The 21,429-nt window shown below is 45.2% G+C and overlaps 1 protein-coding gene across 1 annotated transcript; it reads right to left on the reverse strand.

Moving 5' to 3' along the window:
• Window positions 1-1,650: 1,650 nt before the first annotated feature.
• Window positions 1,651-20,797, reverse strand: LOC121915819 (protein S100-A14-like). The gene is made up of 4 exons (XM_042440357.1): window positions 20,744-20,797; window positions 12,697-12,860; window positions 4,651-4,797; window positions 1,651-3,807 (listed from the first exon to the last, which is right to left on the reverse strand). Exons 1-4 carry the CDS (start codon window positions 20,769-20,771, stop codon window positions 3,676-3,678), a joined length of 471 nt encoding a protein of 156 aa, XP_042296291.1. The 5' UTR covers window positions 20,772-20,797; the 3' UTR covers window positions 1,651-3,675.
• Window positions 20,798-21,429: the final 632 nt, after the last annotated feature.

The raw sequence follows: 21,429 nt of genomic DNA on the forward strand, positions 1-21,429 counted from the left end.
CCCATCCCTCACTAGTAATTGGTACCTGTAGTGACATCCCAGAAGTACATGCGTGTCTCCATTAACAAAGGCCCTGTCTGCATGGGCCAAATAAAATGGCCTCCCCCTATCCTCTTGGTGGGGGTTCTGGATGATGCATGGCCAAATGCCTGAGTCTTCTGCAAACATTCTGGATGCTGTCCAGCACCAAATCTGGTGTATAAAACTCTTAGCATGGATTTAAATACAACGTCCCTTGCTCTGGATCTTCCCAGATGATCTAGAACCATGGTGGCAAACCTATGGCACGCGTGCCCTCTCTGGCATGAGAAGCCATTTCTGGGGGCACATGGAGAGATGGGAGGGCAAAGGAAGAGTAGGGTCTTCAGCTATCTCCAAGGAAGTCCTGCTCCCAGAAGTCCCACCCTCAGAAGGTGAAAGTCCCACTCTTGGAAGTCCCCCCCCCAGCACCGGGTAACACCTGGCGCAGGAATGCCTTTGAGTTTGGGCACTTGGTCTCTAAAAGGTTCACCATCACTGATCTAGAGTCTTCTGATCCAGTGCTAGGCAGCTGTTTGCATACAATAGCAAGTATTTTTCTATACTACATATCAGTGAACCAGCACTCCCTAACAGTTTACAATGTGTAAGTCGCTTGCCCCCAGCAAGGTTGGTACTCATTTTGCCAACCTATGAAATGATGAAAGGCTGTGCGCACCTTGAAGCTCTCCTCTAGAATTGAACTTACAATGTTGTGGCTACAGTACAAATATTTAACCTGCTGTGCCATTTGGCATGGCTGCCGCTGCGGCAACTCATTCATTTGGAGGTCGGAACGAAGCACCCAGCAATGTGATCAAGGCTGGGTGTCTTGTTCTGACATCAGAAGCATGCAACTCTTACCAGTGATGGCTGCACCAGGCGGTGCATTGGAATGCATATGTGAACAATGCCTGGCATCAGAATGGAGAGCCAAGGTAATGGTGGGAGGTCAGGACAGCTCCAGGGCCAGAATATTTCAGGCTGCTCTAGAGTATTCTGGCCAGTGCAGATAGCACCCAAGCCTCTGACAAAGGAACCCTTTTTTACAAAGTGTTTTTACATCATCCCCCCTTTCCCCATGTCTTCTGTCTAGCTGGAAGTTTGTTCGGTTTTTAGCCACATCAGAATTGGGAGGATGGTGAAGGAAGGGTGGCAAAGCACAGATGTTCATTCAACACTGGATTGTAGCAATGTGTATTGAGAATACAGTGCAATAAAGCTTGAGCTGGGAAAGAAATTGCAAGAAAAGTGGAAGCTGGTAAATAAAAATATAATCCCTGGGTGCATTTTAGAAGACGATTTGAAGGTGTCTTTAGAAGGTTCAAAATATTTTTTGTTTACTGATGCGTGGCTCACCTCTCCAGGCTCTTTCATTTAACATGAGCCTATTGCTAGACGTTTGCAATAATTTGTTGAACTGCTCTTGTTTTTGGCGACATAGGAACCTCTCCCTACTGTTGCCATGTTATTTTTGGCTCTGGCGTCAAATTTTCCATTTAAGGAGCCATGCTCGGGCAAACATCGACTTAGTCAACTGAGCCATACCCGTAGATTGAACCTGTCCCCTATATCTTTTGCTTTAAACATAGAGCGAACAAGGGAAAAGACAATTTGATAATGAAACACAGATTTTTTCCTTGTTTTTCTTTCTTTTTTTATTCCATCAATTTTTACAACAACAAAAAATATAGGATGAAACATGAGAGGTCATAATGAAGGGTGCCACTCATCGGAGGACCGCTTGCTGAGTGGCTTCATGGAGACAGCAATGAACTTGAAAAAGTCACTTTTGCAACTACATAACTCCCAGAATCTCCCCAGCTTGGGAGGATCCTGGGACTTTGGGTCCTAAATGTCACTTTTCAAAGGGCATCATGTGGATCTATTTCAGAAAACATTAGGGTCTTTTCTCAAATGATGTGGCAGTTTGTTCAGAGCGAAGCCAATGTCAAAACTAAAGGCTCATTTGCTGCTCCTTCTCAGCCAAGGCATAGGCCAAAAGCGCCGTGCTCCCGCTGATATTAGGGTTCTGGAACACGCAGCAACCACACACTCCAGAACCCTACGACGTGTGGGCAGTGGCCTAATGGCGGCCTCCCGTCCACATGGGGGCTGCCATCTTGGCGTAAGCGACACGCAGCATATACATATCACTGAGCATTGCTTACATCACGAGTGCACCAATGGCACACTTGTAACGTGTGCGAACCGACCTAAAAAGAACCTGGTTTTTTTAGTTCTTTTGGGGGTGGAGGGACGCCGGGCACTTTGGCTCCTGCGGCGTCCCTCCATGGGAAAACCGGCCGCCACCAGCTGCCCTTTCCCGAAGGTATGTACTGGGCCTTAATACCTAGCCTCTGGTTCTTATCACTGGATGATGCTTCCCTCCCCAGGAGTGGAATGGAAACAGAAGTCCTGCTCTATGCAGCTACTGATGCCATTTCTTATATGTCTCTATTAAGGTCCCCAGTGAATCTTGCATAGACGAACTAGGGAGTTTCCACAGATTAGGATATCTTGCAGATCCACTACGCAAGGTCCCTTTGAGGGAATGGAGAAGTTTTCTCTTTGCCCTTCACATGCATCAGATTGTTGCATTTCGTGAATGAAAGAAAGAAAGGAAGACTCCATTCAACCATTGCTGAAGGTTGGCACAGAAAAGGCTTTGGGTAGCCTTCTAATTGTCATTGTCTGATGCATCTTTTTATTGTGGTAGTCCTATGAGTTTGGTGTGCTTACAACTTCTCTTATGGCCCTAGTCCTGATTCATGTGGTCAAATCTAATCTGATTTCGGAACGCTGTGGGTGACTAACTTTGCATTCCCTTTGATCCAAGAGACAAAATTCAGGATGGAGTCCTGATTTCTGTTGTTTAAACCCATAGCCCACAAACAAACTTGATGGAGGAAAGCATCATCAATGCTATGGAAAATGGGCAAATGGAGGGGGGGGGAATATCAATATCTCATTCAGGGCAACAAAACAAAACAAAAAAGTTGATGTGAGGAATCTTTTAAAAAAAGTAAATCAAAACTGAGGAAATAAAAAGTTTTGATGAATTTTATCATTCCCATTAAATATACATCAATATTATTTAACATTTTCAGAGCCTGCAGCATCCAGGTTCCAGAAGTAGAAAAAAGGAGAGAGACATCACATTGGAAAGCTCCTAGATCCAGAAGTCTCTAAGGTCTAATGGGTCTAGAACCAAACGTTTTAAACTTTTTAAGGTAAAGGTCGGAAGGGCTGAAGAGACAAAAGAAACTAATGTGCATTCTACAACCATTGGCCAAAATGATGCCTTATGGTTCCTGAGCCCATCCTACAAAACCCCACAGTTGAAAGGTTCTAGAGTTGAGCGGTCAGGAACCCAGAATGTCAAGATTCTGGCAGGCTAGCAACAGTGTTGTTCTGGAGCAACCCTATGACCAAGAAAAAACTGGGATAGGAATTGAAAGCTTCTTGACTGGAAGAAAGGAGATCAGCTCTAGAATTCGATATTCCAGAAGCAGAGAAAACCAGAGGGGAGAGGGAGCTGCTGCCCCAATTTCTTAACACTGAATTGAAAACCGATTGACGTCATGGTGGAGAGTCTCTTGTTCTTTCTGTGTAAATGGTCCAAGGCCTTGTGGTTCTGATCTTCCCCGGTGTGTGTTACTTCTTGCTTCCTGGAACTCGACAACCCTTAGCTGCATCCCCCATGATATCCCAGTATTCACCAAACTGGAGTCTGGCCTCTTCGTTGTCTCCAAGGCACTCGATCTTCTCCTCCAGCGCGCAAGCCCCCTGTTTTGAGAAAAGGGAGCGATTAACAAAACACACACAAATCATAAGCAGAGAGCAGAGGGTTCGTTCTGTGGCCTTTGGTATCACCACACAAGGGTGATACAGCCTATCATAACAGGGAATACAAGAGGTAGGGCTTGTTGGTGTTGGCTCCAAAATATACTCCTCCCAACCCAGGGCCACACAGTGTGTGTGTGTGTGTGTGTTTGTGTGTGTGTGTGTGTGTGTGTGTGGGTGTGTGTGTGGGTGTGGGTGTGTATCCCACTCACTTCTATGCCAGCATTCTTTGAAGATGCCAGCCATTTTAAAGGATTGGCTCCATCCACTTGCATTGACCAGGATGGGGTGGCCACCCAAAACAAAACAAAAATGGAGAGTGGGGAAGGACACGGTTGCCCTTTAATTTCCACCACAGTTGAGAGTCTTATATCAAGACGAAGGGTGGGGAATGGTCAAACCTCCAGATTTGTAATACTATGAATACCACAGTCCTTTCACATTCATCATTCTGGGTGGAGCTGATGGGCCTTGTAAGCCAAAACATTGGGCAAAGGAGTTTACACCTGGATAGGTAGAGCTTCTGCTGTCCTCCAGATGTTCTGGACCATAGCTCCCATCTACTCAGCCAGCAGGGCCAAGGATTTTGGGAGTTATGGTCCGAAATATCTGGAGGATACCAGACCAAATGACCTACATCTGTGTATAGATGAAGTGAGAACTTGGACCTCTGCTTGGGAGATCTTACAAGGTAGTTGTGAGCCAGCTCTGTCTGCCCAGTTGGAAACCTTGCATGGTCTTCTTTGGTTTGGGCCCTCTGCTCCCCAAATTGGCATCTCTCCTCACCTTTGCTAAATGTGGCAGCCTCTGTCCCACCAGTTCTTTCAGCTCATTGGGGGTGATGCACTCTTTGCGGCCCTTGACAGCATGACAGTGGAAGTTGTTGATGACGATTTCGATGGCCCTCTCAACGTCCGTGAGTTCTTGGCTGTCCTGAAGTAGCCAGAAGAGTCGGAGAAAGATTGAGAAGGAGACACAGGAGGAGAAAGGTGGAGATGGAATTATTGTGAGTTGCCAGACATCAGCAAAAGTCGGATCTCTTGACAAAGCCGTTGAACCAGCCCGTCTCCCTCCCACACAACTACACACTCCCTGAAACTCCAGCTACCAGCCTTTGAGACTCTCAAGATTGCATACCGGCTCCAATGAGCAATCTCCAGATGATATCCGTTCTACTTTCTACTCAATATCCATTCTCACCACCCCAAAAAGGGCGAGGCTCAAAGAGTCCAACCTCATTCCAGGGGCCCTTTTACGCCATACAATAATAGCATCAGGGATCTACTTGAACGGCTGTGGCAATATCCTGTGGAACTGTGGCACTTGCAGCTTACAGACGAGTTACAGTTGGACCACTGTACCTATGAATTCTGCATCCACAGATTCAATGTGGAAATATATTTTTGAATCTTTCCCCAAAAGCAAACCTTAATTTTGAGAAGTCGAAGGCTTTCCTGACCAGCATCCATAGTTTGTTGCGGGTTTTTTTGGGCTATGTGTCCATGTTCTAGAAGAGTGGCTAGCATCTTGAGAGAATGCTAGCATGGAAGAGGGTTGGATATATATATATATATATATATATATATATATATATATAGACACACACACACCAATATTCAGATTAAAACACCAATACTCAGATTAAACATGGAAATCACTCCTCCCTACCCAGGGTCACACAGTGTGTGTGTATATATCCAACTCTCTTCCATGCCAGCATTCTCTCAAGATGCCATCCACAGATGCTGGTGAAACGTCAGGAATAAACTCTTCTAGAACATGACCACATAGTCCAAAAAACCCACAACACACCTTCATTTTGCCATTTTATATACCGTAGTTACAGCCCAGTACCTATTAACCCTTGTTTGAGGCATCTCCAAGCTGTATTCCATTGTTTTGTATCTGTAGTGTATTGCTTGCATTGTTTTTTCTATTGATCACTGTATAATATTGTACCGCATTGTATTGTTTTGTGCTGGTCATTGACCATAATAAATTTCATTTCATTTTATGTACAATACACCATTTTGCTATCCCGCTGTATATAGTAAAATTCAAACATCTACAGACTTTGGTATCCACGAACCAAACCCCAGCAGATAACCAAGGGCTCACTGTATTTAGGATTCTGAGTCAAGGAACTATAGAATCTCCCCAGACTACAAAACCCAGGATTCCTCAGAATGCAGCCGTGGCAGTTAAAGTCAAACCATTGCGCTGTAACTATGTGGCATGAAAAAGGCTCAGATCAGGTGAGTAGATTATGAAGATGCACCTTCTCTTCCTCTCCATCTTTAGACCAGATATGAATATGGCCCCTCCATCTTTCCTCATTTCCACATCAAAACAGATCCATCTGTAACAAGGCTGTAGCTACCATTGGATGGGAGAGTGATTGTTCCTAGGCTTAATATTAATACATATTAAATGTTATTATTCAGATACCATCCACTTCATTCCCAACACTTGTCCTAACAAGACCTCAAAGAAACCAGACGTCTTGCCTATAGACCCATGGGCATGAAGCTATACTATATCTATACTATTCACTCTTCTATAGAGCAGAATTTGCCAAAACGTGGCTCCCGTTTTAATTTGCTTTAGTAAAAAATGATGGTGAACCCATTCCAGCTGGGGATGGATTGATGCAGATTGATGGACTGACTCCTTAAGGTTGGGAGAATCTTTCCTGTTTATCCAGGATCTTTCCCACATCCGCGATCCAGAATCCTGACTCCTCAAAAAGTCTTGTTCACAGCCCCAGATAAAAGGACATGGTGCTTCTTTTTAAGGTAACCAAGCATCCCTGTGGCTGGCATCTTCAGAGAATATTGGCATGGGAATGAGTGGGGCATATATATATTGTGTGACCTTACTCTCTTCCATGCCAGCATTCTCTGAAGATGCCAAAGCGACAGATGCCGGTGAAATGTCAGGAATAAACTCTTCTAGAACATGGCCACGTCACCCGACAAACCCACAAAAAACTATGGATGCTGGCCATGAAAGCCTTCAGCCTTTGATTAGTTTATCCTAACCAAGGATCAAAAAGACTTGGTGATGTCTCATCCAATTAACCCAAAGGAGAGTAGCATTTTTTCCAACCCGGTGCCCAGCTTGTCTGGTAATGATTGGGCACGAATGGCGTTTCAAAACATTGGGAAGGTTTTATGATCATCCAAGCCATTGCATTCTCCAGTATCTCCTGGAGGGTTAATCACAATGTACAGACGTGAGAGCCAGACTGTGTAGAAAGCTGATAGAAAGAAGAACAACTCAGCTGAGATGTGGCGCTGGAGAAGAGTGCTAAGAGTACCATGGAGAGCCAAATGAATTGGTCTGAGAGCAGATCAAACTGAATTCTCCCTGGAAACCAAGATGGATCAAGGCCGTATTACTTTGGCCACATCACGAGAAGGAAGGACTCATTAGAAAAGTGAATGATGCTAGGAAAAATAGAAGGCAGTAGAAAGAGAAGACTGCATGCCAGATGGTTAGACTCAGTCAAGGAGGCCATGGGCCTGAGCTTGAAGGACCGAGCAAAGCAGCTCAAGACATGGGGTCTTGGAGAAATCCCATAAACAATATAAGTCAGAGGTGACTCGAGGTCAGTGAACAACAACCAAGGCTGAAGAAGGCCTGAGAGTTTGTTCCAATAACCCGGGGTGGGAGGAAAGCTATGGTCCCTTAGCATGGCTGCAGTGTCCAGGTACGTTAGGTGCTGTGGCCCTGTAATGCCTGGTTTCCCATCGCTGTTGGAAGAGAAGCAGAACAAGGCAAAGGGACAAGAGGCATACTAGGTCTTTATGGCATCGATGGGCAATGTGTGGTCTCCAGAGCTCCTAGAAATGTTTTGTCCCCAATGCCCTCGGGAAGGAGTAGACATTTTTGCAACATTTTTGATGCCCAAGGCCATTGCAAGCCCAGGAGTGGAAGTGGACAGGAAAAGATCGTAGAATCATAGAATCCTAGAGTTGGAAGAGACCCCAAGGGCCATCCAGTCCAACCCCCTGCCATGCAGGAACTCACAATCAAAGCATTGTGATGGCTGGTCACTAGCTTTTGTTGCTATAGGAGGATCCTTCTGCGCATAAAATGCCATGTCAACATGGTGAACTTATCTCTCCAAGGTTCCTAAAAGATATTTAGGGGTATTTGGGTTTTTTTGTGGAGGTAGCGGAAAAGATGGGGGGGTGGCCCTGCAATACCTTCTGGGGGGTTAATGCAACCGCTTGCTCTAAGAGATGTTTGGGACCTAAGGTTAAGTTTCAGTGCATCATGCACAACATTATTGCTGTGGGAACCTTGTACTACTCGAGAAGAAAAATCCATCATCCTCCCCCTGAGGCAACTGTAGGACTGTGAGAGCATATTATGTTTTAATTTAGCAGCTACCCAATTTCAGACTGCCCATATATATATATATATATATATATATATATATATATATGCGCAATGCACCACTATTCCCTACAGGTACCATATACCAATCCGCTTTGATCCCGAACACTGCAGATCAGATTCATAGTCAAGCTGGCAAGGCCTGAACCCTTTTTGCACAACCCAATGTACCACCGCATCTGCTTTTTCTAGGAATGTGCCCCTCAAAAATGTGTTTGTAGGAATCCTAATTCCATACCGGGACCACGAGATGTCAATCCACAGGCCTGCTTTGCCATCTTTAAATGCAACACCTTGCCCTTTTATCTAGAACCTTAAGCTAAAGGTTTGCAAAATCCTCTGTCCTAAACTGAGAAATTGGGGTTACTTTCACCAGATTTCTCCAGAAGCGGAAACATTTCCCAATGATTTTCTAAGGCAAGGTGGAAATCCTTCACAAGACCCCAAACCTTTGTAGATACGGGGGAACGGAGCTTGGAAAAGTTACATTGCTGACCGGAGGAACTGTAAGGAACGGGGTCAAAAAAGGTAGCATTTCTCAGTAGGAGGATTTTTTTCCCCATGGGAAAAAGATAGTATGAGAGAAAATTCAGCAAATTAGGAAAGGTGGAGGATGAAAGGAACTCTCTGAAATCTTCTCTGTTATTCCAAACTAGGATGGCTTCCCACGGAATATGATTCATTTCGTTCTCTAGGATATGTCTAGGCTCCTAGGTTTTCTACATGCGAATAGAATCGCCATCCCTTTAATATAACAATGTGAAATTTTCAATCGCAATTCCATTTTATCCCTCCTCCAAAACAAAGACAACAACAGTAGGGTCTCCTGGTTTGCATTCATGAATCTTGTTTGTGAGCCCCAACTAGGATAGACTATCACACAAGGAAAGAAAACAGAAATCCAGTTGGATAGTAGCACTTTTCTATGGAGTTTATCACACTAGCGAGCTCCTGTGGGATTTAAACGAGAGTTAAATTAGAGGAAAACCCGGAAACGCACGAAGTTTATCGCACGGCGTCGCCATTAATGCAAAATGACGCAAAGTTAAACCGAAATTAAACCGGAGGAAAACGGCAGCTTTTTGCTTTCAGGAAATTCCGAAAGTCAAAAGGTGGCATTTTTCTCTGCTTTAATTTTGGTTTAACTTTGTGTCGTTTCACTTTAGCAGTAATTCGGTGTGATAAACTTCCCGAATTTCTGGGTTCTGTTTAAATATGGATTTAATTTAACTCTCGTTTAAATCCCGTTTTCCTATGGGATTTTGCTAGTGTGATAAACTCCTATGTACCTATGGTTTAGTCTTCAGTTCTCTTCCCTTGGTCGATGGTCATAAAAGCAAATCTTTTGACGAAGTGATTTTTATGGCGAGCGAAAAGGACTCGCTTTTACGACTGTCTCCTAAAGAAAGAAAATTGAAGAAATAGAATTCCAGGCACTAAAGGCATGGAGAAAGCCAACTGAACTTCCACTTTCTTTCCTCGTGCAATACGTTCCTAATTGAATCACTTACTGGAGTTGAAGTACGTAGATAACTCCTATTGTTTCAATGGGTCTACTCTTATTGGGACCAACAAATAGGAATGAGGTTTATATTTTAAAGAATTCCAGACTGTGGATGCTGTTGGAGACAGGGATGATCAGAGAAAGATAAAAGAAAAGCTTAAAAGCCTTAAGCATGATAAAGTGATCATGGATCATGTGCCTCCCTTCAAAGGAATCCAGCAAGAGTGAAGCGTTCCATCCTTTGGTATGGAGTCCATCCAGTTCCATAGGATTTAGTCATGAGTCAGCATGCTGAGAACAGCAGTCTAAAAAGGCAGCGTTGGAGTCTTCCCAGTGTCATTGGACTGCAACTCCCAGCACTCTTCTCCATTAGCTGGGGCTGCTGGGGCTGCTGGGAATTATTATTATTATTATTATTATTAACCTTTATTTATAAAGCGCTGTAAGTTTACACAGCGCTGTACATCAATTTTTTTTAGTCAGACGGTTCCCTGCCCTCAGGCTTACAATCTAAAAGACACGACACAAAAGGAAAAGGGAGTGGTGGTGGGGGAATAGGATCAGGTCCAGCAGATCTTTTCCACCTCCGAGGCCTGGAGTCTTGTAGTCCAACAACATCTGGAGGGCCTGCTGATTCCCACTCCTGTTCTAGGGCTTCCATACTGGGTCCAGTGATGTAGGTCTGCTGGATCCTGAATCTTTTACCACTCTTTTCACCTTCTAATCAGAGGCCAGAAAGAGGCGGCCGGGAGCCCACCTCTCTTTCTCCTGTAGCTGTGCCGCAACAACCATATTGCGCGGCGCAGCTACGCTAAAGAAAAAGGAGCGCTAAAACGCAGCTCCTTTTTGTGCCGCCGCAAATAGGTAGTGAAGACGTTAGCATGTTGCTGCTGCGCGGCTCCATCTGGATGCCGCGCAGGAATGACATCATTGCTACGTGCACCATGTATACGTCGACATGCAGCGATGACGTCCTGGTAACATGCTAGGGTTGTGGTGCGTCTGGAAATGGCACCCTGAGGCAACCCTAGCATGTTGCCAGGACATGTTAAAGAGTCCATCTGGACCGGGCCAATGACTCCTTTCCTTTCTGCAACCTCCATCCTCAAAACCTGTTCTGGGGAAACACTGTGACACATCTGGGGCAGGTTTTCGACGTCATTGAGAGTATTAGGGATGATTATTCCAGTCTCGATACCACATTTGGATCTTGGCTTATTTATATATATTTTTTTCAAATAAAAAGAAATCTTAATCACAAATGCTGACCTTGGAGGTCTTTAAACAGAGGCTGGATGGCCATCTGTTGGGTATACTTTGATTGAGAGTTCCTGCATGGCAGAATGGAGTTGGACTGGATGGCCCTTGGGGCCTCTTCCAACTCTATGATTCTATGATTCTATCAATATTCCATATTGGAATCATAAGTTTGCTTTGCTATTATTCTGGGGTTGCATGTTGATGTTTTTCTAAATAAAGACTAAGGAGAAAAAGGAATGATCCGGAAGAACCTGTCCAAAAGCTGAGAGAAGCAAGAACCAGTGGGGCGTTTCCCCGGCTGAACGTAATTCCTCCGGAAGCCAGGACGTTAATCCTGAGATGTCTAAAATCCACTTAGGGCCACTCAGCAGCATCCATGATAGGCACCATTTGCGTTATTTTGAGATCCGGTGTGCTATCAGTGCTCACGCCCATCAGGATCAGATGTGATCCGTAGTCACACAAGAGTCTCTTGATCCCTTGGCACATTAGACCCACCAAATGGGCATCCATGGGGCTGCATGCGACCCTGAAATTTGTTCTTCTGACCCCAGATTCCTCAGACCACCCCTTTTAGGAAGGCAGTCCACCTTTCAAATAGGTCTTAGTCCTTCCTGTTTTGTTTCTTGACCGCTTTCTGTTTGGGCTTTTGCCAGTCTGTGTAGCCCTTGGAGGGTTGAGAGGAAGGAAAATTGACCCTAGACCTGCTGCAGGTGACCAATCCTGACCTAAATGTTTGCAAACACCTTGCGCCAACTTCCCCTAATCTGGAGCCCAGGGATTATGGGAACGCATCACCCAAGTCCATCACATTCACTGGACGCTAGTTCGGGAAAGCGAGATTAAGAACAACCACCTTGTTTGGCTTCCCTTCTCTCCTATTTATTGGCCTCATCATCCCCAGTCATTCCAATTGGCGACGGCAACCTCTGACTCAACACACAATTGGCACCATTCTCGGCTTCTTCTGACAATATTGCCCAAATCTATCCCACCCCACCCCACCCCTGGCACAAGCCTCTCCCATTGGGAGCTTACTAGTTGAAACATTTCAATCTGTCTCAGGAGGCAAGTTCCCTCTGAAAGAGAGGAGAACTTTGCCAAAGTGTTAGCCAAGTCTTGCTAGGCCCCAACACCGGATTGCTACCGAACTGGAAAGAACAGGTTTGGTTGGAAAGACAGAGCCTGGCATTTCACGATAGGCAACTGGTTACATAAAGGGAGCTGTTTCTCGGTCCTACTGTCTCAAGGGATACCGATATTCCAAAAGGATATATGGACTTGATGCCTTTTGCTAATAAAGTTTGTGAATGCCTTAATGAAAGTGATGAACATGGGTTTGGAAGGGATGAAGATGGCCAACCGTCCATCTCTGATCAACCATCTGAGTTCGCTGTACCACAAAATGATCCTTCATCTTTGGTCAACATCATCCAACTCTTTAGGCCAACATCATCAACCTCTCAAGGGCATGAAATGATCTGGATCTCTCAGAGACCACCATTGAGTTCATTTAAGAAGATGATTCTACAGGTAACCCCAAACTTGAATCCTCTACATCTCTCCCCTTCAAAACACAAACCCGTACACCTGTACGCCATCCTTCCATTTCAGAAAGACTTCCCTTCCGCGGAAAACTAGATCTAATGACATATTCAACTGACCTTTCTCCTCTTGCAGCATCTGCAACCCATCCTTCCTGGAGTGAGTCGATTTGGCGCACCGGCAAATGTTTCCCCTTTGGCTCTCCGAAATACGGGAGTCGGTTCCTCAAGATCCACCGGGTAGTTTCCTACTGACAGGCTTTGAATCCGACACCAGGATTTGTCTGACGAAGGCAAAAGAGAGAGAAAGGAAACTTTAAAGATTCTCAAGATGCTTGTACCTCCTTTCCTTCTCCCACACTCATCGCCACCTCAATTCAATCTTTCCCAAGCTGAAACAAAATGTGCAGGAAAGCGAATGTTTGGAAGCTGCCCGAACTTGTCCGAAAGGATGAGGCAAAGCAAAGGAAGAAAGGGGTGTGGTTGAGGAATGGATGGAAGGCAAAATAGAGGAGTAAATTTTCTCCACCGAGACCACCACAGACAACCACACACACGCAAACACACACCCTTCTCTTTGGGGACCAGAGCCAACCCAAAGTGTCCCGATGGAGGATGGCTGACTTACCTGCTCTGAGGAATTTAGTCTGCTGTTGAGGGCCTCCTCCCCGGCCACTGTTTTATATGCCGAGAAGGCGTGTGTGGGAGACACCTCACAAAGATACCAGGAGGTTGCAAGTGTGGCGCAAGGTGCAAGGTGTCTCGTTGCATCGCTTGGCACCCGGCCAGCGTGGAACACTCCGGAACTGCCTCTTTCCCAGTCTTTTAGTCACAGCCGAACAATAAGGAATGACAGGACTCCAGTTTGCAGGTGGCTCTCTCTGTCTTCCCTGTCACCAGCTGCTAGGTTCATGCACTCCCAAATCTCCCTCATTGAAATTCCTGTATCCCCATGAGCAACGGAGCAGATCTTGGGCAAGGGGGTGAAATGAGGCCGTTGCTTGCCTAAATAAGAATTCTGCCCTCCAAAAAAAAAAGCCTCAACTGGAGGACTGTGTCCAGTTCAGGGCACCACAATTCAAAAAGGATGTTGAGAAACTGGAGCATGTCCAAAGGAAGGCGACTAAAATAGTGAAGGGCCTGGAAACCATGCCCTATGAGGAACGACTGAGGGAGCTGGGGATGTTTAGCCTGGAGAAGAGAAGGTTAAGAGATGATATGAGAGCCCTGTTTAAATTCTTGAAGGGATGCCATACTGAGGAGGGAGCAAGCTTGTTTTCTGCTGCTCCAGAGACTAGGACCTAGAGCAATGGATGCAAGCTCCAGGAAAAGAGATTCCAGCTCAACATTAGGAGCAACATCCTGACAGTAAGGGCTGTTGCACAGTGGAAGACATTCCCTTGGAGAGTAGTGGAGTCTCCTTCCCTAGAGGTCTTTAAACAGAGGCTGGATGGCCATCTGTTGGGGATGCTTTGATTGAGAGTTCCTGCATGGCAAAATGGGGTTGGACTAGATGTCACTTGGGATCTCTTCCACTTCCAAAACCTTTCAGTGCTGAGGGGCGTTAAATGTTCGGGTCAGAAGTCTTCTGACCGAGCAAAATGGTGCCCTTCAGCACTGAATAGGATCGGCTTGGAGCCAAGGAATGGAATGGGACCATTTTGAGGACACTTTGGTGTGCGGTAAAATCTGTTTTTTCTCGGTGATGCGCGACCCCGAGTGTCCCCTTCCCGTTCCCACAACAGGGGGAAAATGGGTGCTCCCTGCCCTCCTCACCCCACATCTCTCTTTGGCTTTCCCAAGTATACAGAGCCCTGTTGCAGTGAAATGTGTGTGGACTGCTCCTCTTCAAGGTGCCAGCCGTGTCCTCTTCCATGCTCCTTCAACACACACTCACCCACGTTTCCTACTGGGAAGACAGTGGCTGGCACCCCGTTCAGTATTTACGGTGTTGTAAACAGCACCCACAACATTGTGAATTTTGCTATTCATTATTTACAGTCTTGGCACCTTTGCCACATCTGCAAACGCATGCCCAACCCTCCTTGAAAGCCAGGCAGCTGTACCAACCAAAGTCTGTCTGTGGCACTGGTAAAGGGGCAGGGATCCTTCCCACTCCTGGAAGTATTGCAGGTCATTGGAGGGAGGGAGCTGGATACATTATTCTTCAGCCTCCTGCCCCAATCCTTCAGTGCTTTTTCACAGAGGAAGCAAGGTGGAATTTGGAAAACCAAATCATCACACTAGCGAGATTCTGCAGGAAAACGGGAGTTAAACTAGGTTTAAACCAAAGAAAACCTGGAAATGCCCAAAGTTTATCACACGACGTCGTAGTTAATGGGAAATAGCGCGAAATTAATCCGAACGCAAAGCAGAGAAAACTGGCAGCTTTTTACTTTCAGAACGATCCGAAAGTTTAAAAGCTGCTGTTTTCCTCTGCTTTGCGTTCAGATTAACTTCGCGTTATTTCACTTGGGCACTCGCTTAGTGTGATAAACTAACTGAATTTGCAAATTTGGTTTAAATTTGAATGTACTTTAAATGGTGTTTCATTCCCATTTTCCCGCGGGATCTCCCCTAGTGTGATAAAGACGCTTGTTCTTGGGTTATTCAGATGGGGAAAATAATCCAGAGTGAATCTGGGTTGAATCTCCGTTGTTCACATGCACCAGATTAAGTTTAGGGGGGCTGCAAAAAACCTCACTAGTCTGGGATAATCGATATTGGTTCCCCTCCCAAAGTTTTAAAAAAGGTTTTCCTCGGTCAGCAGTGTGAATAACCAATGTGAATAGATCCAGGATAAAATTCTGCATGCCTTGAGCATGTGTCTGAATGCATTCCCATTGTCCATCTTTATTTGAGTACTTGCGCATGTGAGCAGCCGAACCTGCAGAGATGTGCATCGATGCAATTCCAAAGTGTGAACAACAAACCTGGGATGCATGAGTGAGATTATCTGCATCATCATGCTTAAAAAGTGACTTCTGAATGACCCCTCTGTCTCCCATACAAGATCTCAGTCAGTGTGTTTTCATGTGGGAAATCCATGTTTTTCATTCAGAAAAAAAATCTATTTCTGCATAAAGCTTTCCCAAATGTGAATACTGGGAGAATGCTTCATCAGACACTATAATCTTGCAGCCAGGAGACGACAATAGGAACACTTTGTTCATGGATGTGAGAATAAATAATACAAAGGTTTAGATCTCTTCCACATTGCACAATTATAGCATAGCGATACCACTTCAATTACCATAAAATCCTGGGATTTGTAGTTCCGTGAAGTATTTTAGATTCTCAGCCACAGAGCTCTAGTGCCTCCCCAAACTGTGTATCTTGGGATTGTGTAGGATGCAGCCCTGGCGGTTGGAGTGGTACCGAAGTATAATGATCTTACAAGGTGATATAGGGCATTACATCTCATGTGCAGTGAGAAAGGTGGGAAGATGTTTTCGAGATTGCTGCTCTCTAGACACATGTGGAGTAGTCTACAGTGTCTAAGTGCTCATGCCCATAGGACCCAACTAGTTTGAAAAATCATATCGCCTCATAGGAACGTCCAAGAGCACTAAGATCTTCATGGCAAGGCTTTCTCTCTGTCCTGCCCCCAATGTAGGCTCTCCTGGCGAGGACACAAGAGAGGACCTTCTCAGGGGCTACTCCTACCTTCTGGAGGTCCCTTGCACAGGAGTCTAGGTTGGCACCCTCCTTGCTTTCATTTGGATAAGCAAGCTTTTAATGGGTAAGCAGGGAAGCTTCTGGCTGGGATGTGCGTTTTTGATGTTTGAAAATAATTTTGTATTGTCAACACATGTGTTTATAATTGCTTTTAAAATTTTATTGGGTTTTTCAAATCAACTCTCTTGAGATCTTTAGTTTTTTGTGGGTTTTTCGGGCAATGTGGCCATGTTCTAGAAGAGTTTATTCCTGATGTTTCGCCAGCATCCATGGCTGGTATCTTCAGAGAATGGTGGCATGGAAGTGAGTGGGGTATATAGATTGTGTGATCCCATTCTCTTCCATGCCAGCATTCTCTGAAGATGCCAGCCACAGATGCTGGTGAAACATCAGGAATAAACTCTTCTCGAACATGGCCATATAGCCTGAAAAAAACACAAAAAAGCTATAGATGCCAGCCATGAAAGCCTCCGACTTTTCTTGAGATCTTCCTACAAATAAAACAAAAGAGTCTCTCTGGCCAAACACCACCTTTCTCTACCTCTCATCGTAGAAACAGAGCTTGGGACTGGAGGCCAGGAGGTTTTTCAGGAGCGAAGCCTGTGTTGTCGCGGCCGCTGTGACAATGCGAACGCTCCCCTGGGCTAAATTCCAGAGCTCATTCTTTCCACCCCGCCAAACTTCAGTCTCCTTATACAGCCTGCGCCTTGGATATTAGGATGCTTCATTTCCGGCTCCAAAGCAATTGACAGCTGTCATGCCTGGGTCCTCGGCAAGCCCTGACCTAAAGCCACCTCGGTTCATCCATACCTGTTAAGCTGGTCCTTGAGTTAGTAGCTGCTCCACCTTTCTTCAGATGTAGCCACAGTCAATGGGTTACAGGCCGTCACTCATCGCCAGAATGGTAAATATATACACATATATATGTGCTTTTCCACTGTTGAGGAACACAATGAGACGCAGGGACGTAGCCAAGGGGGGGGGGGACTTGGGGGCCGGGCCCCCCCACTTCCATTAGAAAAATGAATGGTGTGTGCTGCTGTGCCACCGCACCCAAGCCCCATTATAATGGTGGCACTTAGTCTGGATCCCCCCCTTCCTAAAATCCTGGCTACATCCCTGTGAGACGAATTCAGGACTGACAAGAACCTTTGCACCTGAGGCCTTGTTCTATGCAGAAGCTGCACATGGATGTATGCACAGAAAACATCCATATACAGCTTTGTTTTTGTTTGTGCAAAGAAAAATACTTCCTGTGCCGAAAATGCTGTTTTCGACACGAAACATCCATGTGCAGCTTTTGCAGAGGACAAATCCTTAGTTGCCAAGGTTCTTGCCAGTCCTGAATTCTTCTCATCGTGTTTCTCAGCGGTGGGTACTTCTTCCACAAAAAATGTGCACACGGTCGGTTTGTGCATGCACAGGAAACATCTCAAAAATATTATTTTCTGTGTAGAAAAGGCTGTATCCTCTCAGGAGAAATGCTGTTTTCTACAACAAAATATCGCATGCAAATTTGGTGCAGAATAGGTCTCGAGGTTTGAACTGATAGTACTCAAATGCAAAGACTTTCATGCAGTGGGACGAAAATCATTAAAATCAACTGAAGCTCTTTTCAAAAAGAAAGTTAGTAAAGAATTATGTTGCCGGAGGTAGAAGCGCTTCCTTCCCAGGTTGCAAAACCTCTCTGGTTTTGTTCTCAAAGGCCAATGGGAGTTGTAATGGTGGGGAATACGATGAACAGACACTGAAGTACTTTTATGCAGATAACTAGGTACTGAATGCAATTTTCATTCTGCATGCACAGAGATATGTTCCTGGCTGCCTCTCAAACACATGCATTCAAGTACCAGCAATTAAATACAGCTTCCATTCAGGAAACAAGGACGTGTTGTTAGCTGCCGATCAAACACATAATTGCAAATATCAGCAACTCAATGCAACTTTTGCACGGCGCGTGTAGATAGGTTATTGCCTGCCACTCAGATACCTGCATGAGAATAGTAGCAATTGAATGCAGCTTCCGTTCTGCAAATGTGGATATGTTCCTAGCTGCCATTCAAACACATGCGTGCAAATACTTGCAACTGAATGTGGCTGTCATTCAGCCAGTGTTGGTATTGGGTCCTGGAACCAAATCCCAGCGGATAAAAAGGACCCACTGTATGTTTATGACATCTTTATTTGAGACTCCACTGAAAGCAGGAGGGAAGGAACAATGTTTGTTTCGTGGTGTTAGACAAGGTTTAATGCTCTCTTTTATAGATAAGTAGCGACACTATGTTCTTGTGTTTGTTTGTGACTGTTTCATGTTTTGATAATAAAAATTAATATATATATTAAAAATTGAGTTACACTTCTAACCCGTTGTCCATCCAATTCATGCCAAACTGTGCACATGTTTCTCCTATTCTCTATTCAGATGGGAAGAGAGAGAGTGAGACTGGCCCAAGGTGCCTCAATGAGTTTCCTTACTCAATGAGAACTGAATGTGGATCTCCAAAGTCATAGCGTAATGCTCTAACCACTGAGCCTCTGTGGTTCTCTTGGTTAACCGCAGCTGAGTTCAAAAACTGGGTATCAAGGGAAATCACATTGGTCTGTGCAAAGTCTCGTGAATGTGTGCATAGTGAAACCAGAGGAGAGGGAAACAAAGGACTTTATCACATGTGGCAGCCAACGTGGAATTACACCAGGATAGTAGTGTCTATAGTAGGCCATACCTTATTGCACGATGCCATGTCTGTCCTATAGCTGCTTTGTCTTCCATCTGTTCCTGGGGCGCTCCTTTCCATTGATGGGCAAAACCTGATAGATCAATGCCTCCCAATCGCATTGCTTTTCCACTATTGATTCCTGTGCAATAGGTTCCTCCCAAAGCCATTCCGATGCGCAGGCAGTTATATGGTGCAAATGGGCATGATTATGCTCCTCTCCCTTTTGCTAACTACAAACAGGCTGCTTTTCTCTTTTTACCCAATTTCTTTTCTTTTTACTAAATCAATCGGTGTAACTGTATAATATTCCAAAATAAATGAAACAAAAAATTCAGAAACTAAAAGCACTTCTGGTCCCAAGCTTTGCAGATAAGGGATACTCAACTTGTATTGCGGAAGTACTTTAGCAGTTTGGGTTTTTCCATGTCAGCTTTCTGTCGGCAGTGGAAGTATCTTTGCAGTTTGTTGTGGAAGTAGCACTTTATATCGATTATGGAAGTTTGTATCTGTCACGGAAGTACCTTAGCAATTTGCTGTAGCAGTTTGACTCAGCTGCGAAAGTACCTGTGAAATTTTTGTGTTTCTTTTGGAGGTGCCTAAACAATTTGTATCTGTTGTAGTAAGCAAGGCCTGTTACAGACTGCCAAAATAAAGCTGCTTTGGGTCTCTTTGGAGGTATGCTGTTTAAATGATGCATGCACCCTAAGAATCCAGAAGCTGCACCAAAGCTGCCCTCCAGTGCTTAGGAATGGAGTGTGGCTTTGGCGCAACCTCTGGACTCTTAGGACCCATGCATCAGTTAAAGAGCATACCTCCAAAGAGACCCCAAGCAGCTTTATTTTGGCAGTCTGTTAACCAGTTTGTCTCTGTTGTGGATTAAGAACTCGAACAGTTTGTTGCAGAGGTGACTTGCTGTTGTCCTGTGCCTTCAGTCAAACAAATTGGTTACTGTGCTTGCCAAAGGCCATTACAAAAAGCTTGTCAAAATACACAAAATACACAAGATATAAGATAAAAACCTTTCCCCTGAATATTGGCAAACTTGTACATTGCAGTCATAAAAATCTAATTAACATTTTGGTTCTCTATGGTAATTTATGGCAATTTTATTTAACTTCTCTCTTCCTAATCTTTTTTGCAGCCACATGTTGCATAGTCATTGCAAAAAGAAATTGAACCGAATCTACAAGAGAGCTCCCTTCAAGTCATTCCAACTCAGCCGACTTTCGCAGGGTTTTCTGGGGCTGAGAGTGTGTGTCTTCTCCAACGTCAACCCATAGGTTTCCATGGCTGAGCAGGGATTCGAACCATGATCTCCAGAGTTCATAGAATCATAGAGGCCCAGGACAGACAGGCCCAAAGCAGCATGCCTCCGCCGATACTAGGGTTCCAGAGCGTGCTGCAACCGCATGCTCTGGAACCCTAGTCCATATAGGTGACATCATGGCAGTGTCCCATCCACATGGGCATCGCCATCATGATATAAGGGATGCACAGCATACAGATGTTGCTGTGTGCTGCTTACGTCACCGGTGCGCCAATGGCGCACTTGTGACATCAGCCAGGTGCCATAAAAAGAACCTGGTTTTCGCAGGTTATTCTTGCTCCGGAGGGACACTGCGTGGTTTGGATACTGTGGTGTCCCTCTGGAGTTAAAACGGGCGCTTCCAGCCCACCATTTTGGGGCGGTTTGTTTTGCCCCAGAATCATAGAGTTGGAAGAGACCCCAAGGGCCATCCAGTCCAACCCCATTCTGCCATGCAGTAACTCACCATCTAAGCACTCCTGACAGATGGTCATCCAATCTCTGCTTAAAGACCCCCAAAGAGTTGTAGTCCAACGCTCAACGCTCAAACCACTACTCCATGCTGGGTTTAACTATGAGTTGTGGGAGTGCCTTTGTGCAGGGCTGGTCCGAGAAATTTTGCTGCCTGAGGCAGGGAAGCACATAACTACCCCCTTCCAAAAGAGAGGCGCATAATATCCCAGGATAATCAAGCGAGTTTAGAACTGGAGGCAAAAAAAATCTCGCCAGCTCCTCTGCGCTTTCTTGACTATAAAAAGCGCAGCAATAATAAATTAAGGAAAGGAAACTATTTGCTGTCCTTTCATTACATCCCAGATTTGCTGCCTGAGTAGGCCACTCCGCTCTGCCTAATGACAGGGTGCTATTCCTGCCTATGAGTAAGTGAGTCAAGATGCCTGGGGTGTCTTTATGTTAGTGTTACACCATCAAGAATCATAGGATCATAGAGTTGGAAGAGACCCCAAGGGCCATCCAGTCCAACCCCATTCTGCCATGCAGGAACTCTCTGTCAAAGCACTCCCAGCAGATGGCCATCCAGCCTCTGCTTAAAGACCTCCAAGGAAGGAGGCTCCGCCACAATCTCCATTGAGGGAGTGTCTTTCATTGTTGAACAGCTCTCCCTGTCAGGAAGGTCCTCCTAATGTTGAGCTG

This window comes from Sceloporus undulatus, chromosome 9 (assembly GCF_019175285.1).
Source record: "Sceloporus undulatus isolate JIND9_A2432 ecotype Alabama chromosome 9, SceUnd_v1.1, whole genome shotgun sequence".
Classification (NCBI taxonomy): Eukaryota; Metazoa; Chordata; class Lepidosauria; order Squamata; family Phrynosomatidae; genus Sceloporus; species Sceloporus undulatus.

Excerpts from the sequence above, each read along its gene's own strand:
- LOC121915819 (XM_042440357.1), bottom strand. The coding sequence starts at position 20,771 with ATGACCATCTGTCAGGAGTGCTTAGATG. Across the intron at positions 4,798-12,696 it reads GATGCTGCAAGAGGAGAAAG|GACAGCCAAGAACTCACGGA; the intron begins GTCAGTTGAATA and ends TGGCTACTTCAG. Across the intron at positions 3,808-4,650 it reads GGCTGCCACATTTAGCAAAG|GGGGCTTGCGCGCTGGAGGA; the intron begins GTGAGGAGAGAT and ends TTCTCAAAACAG.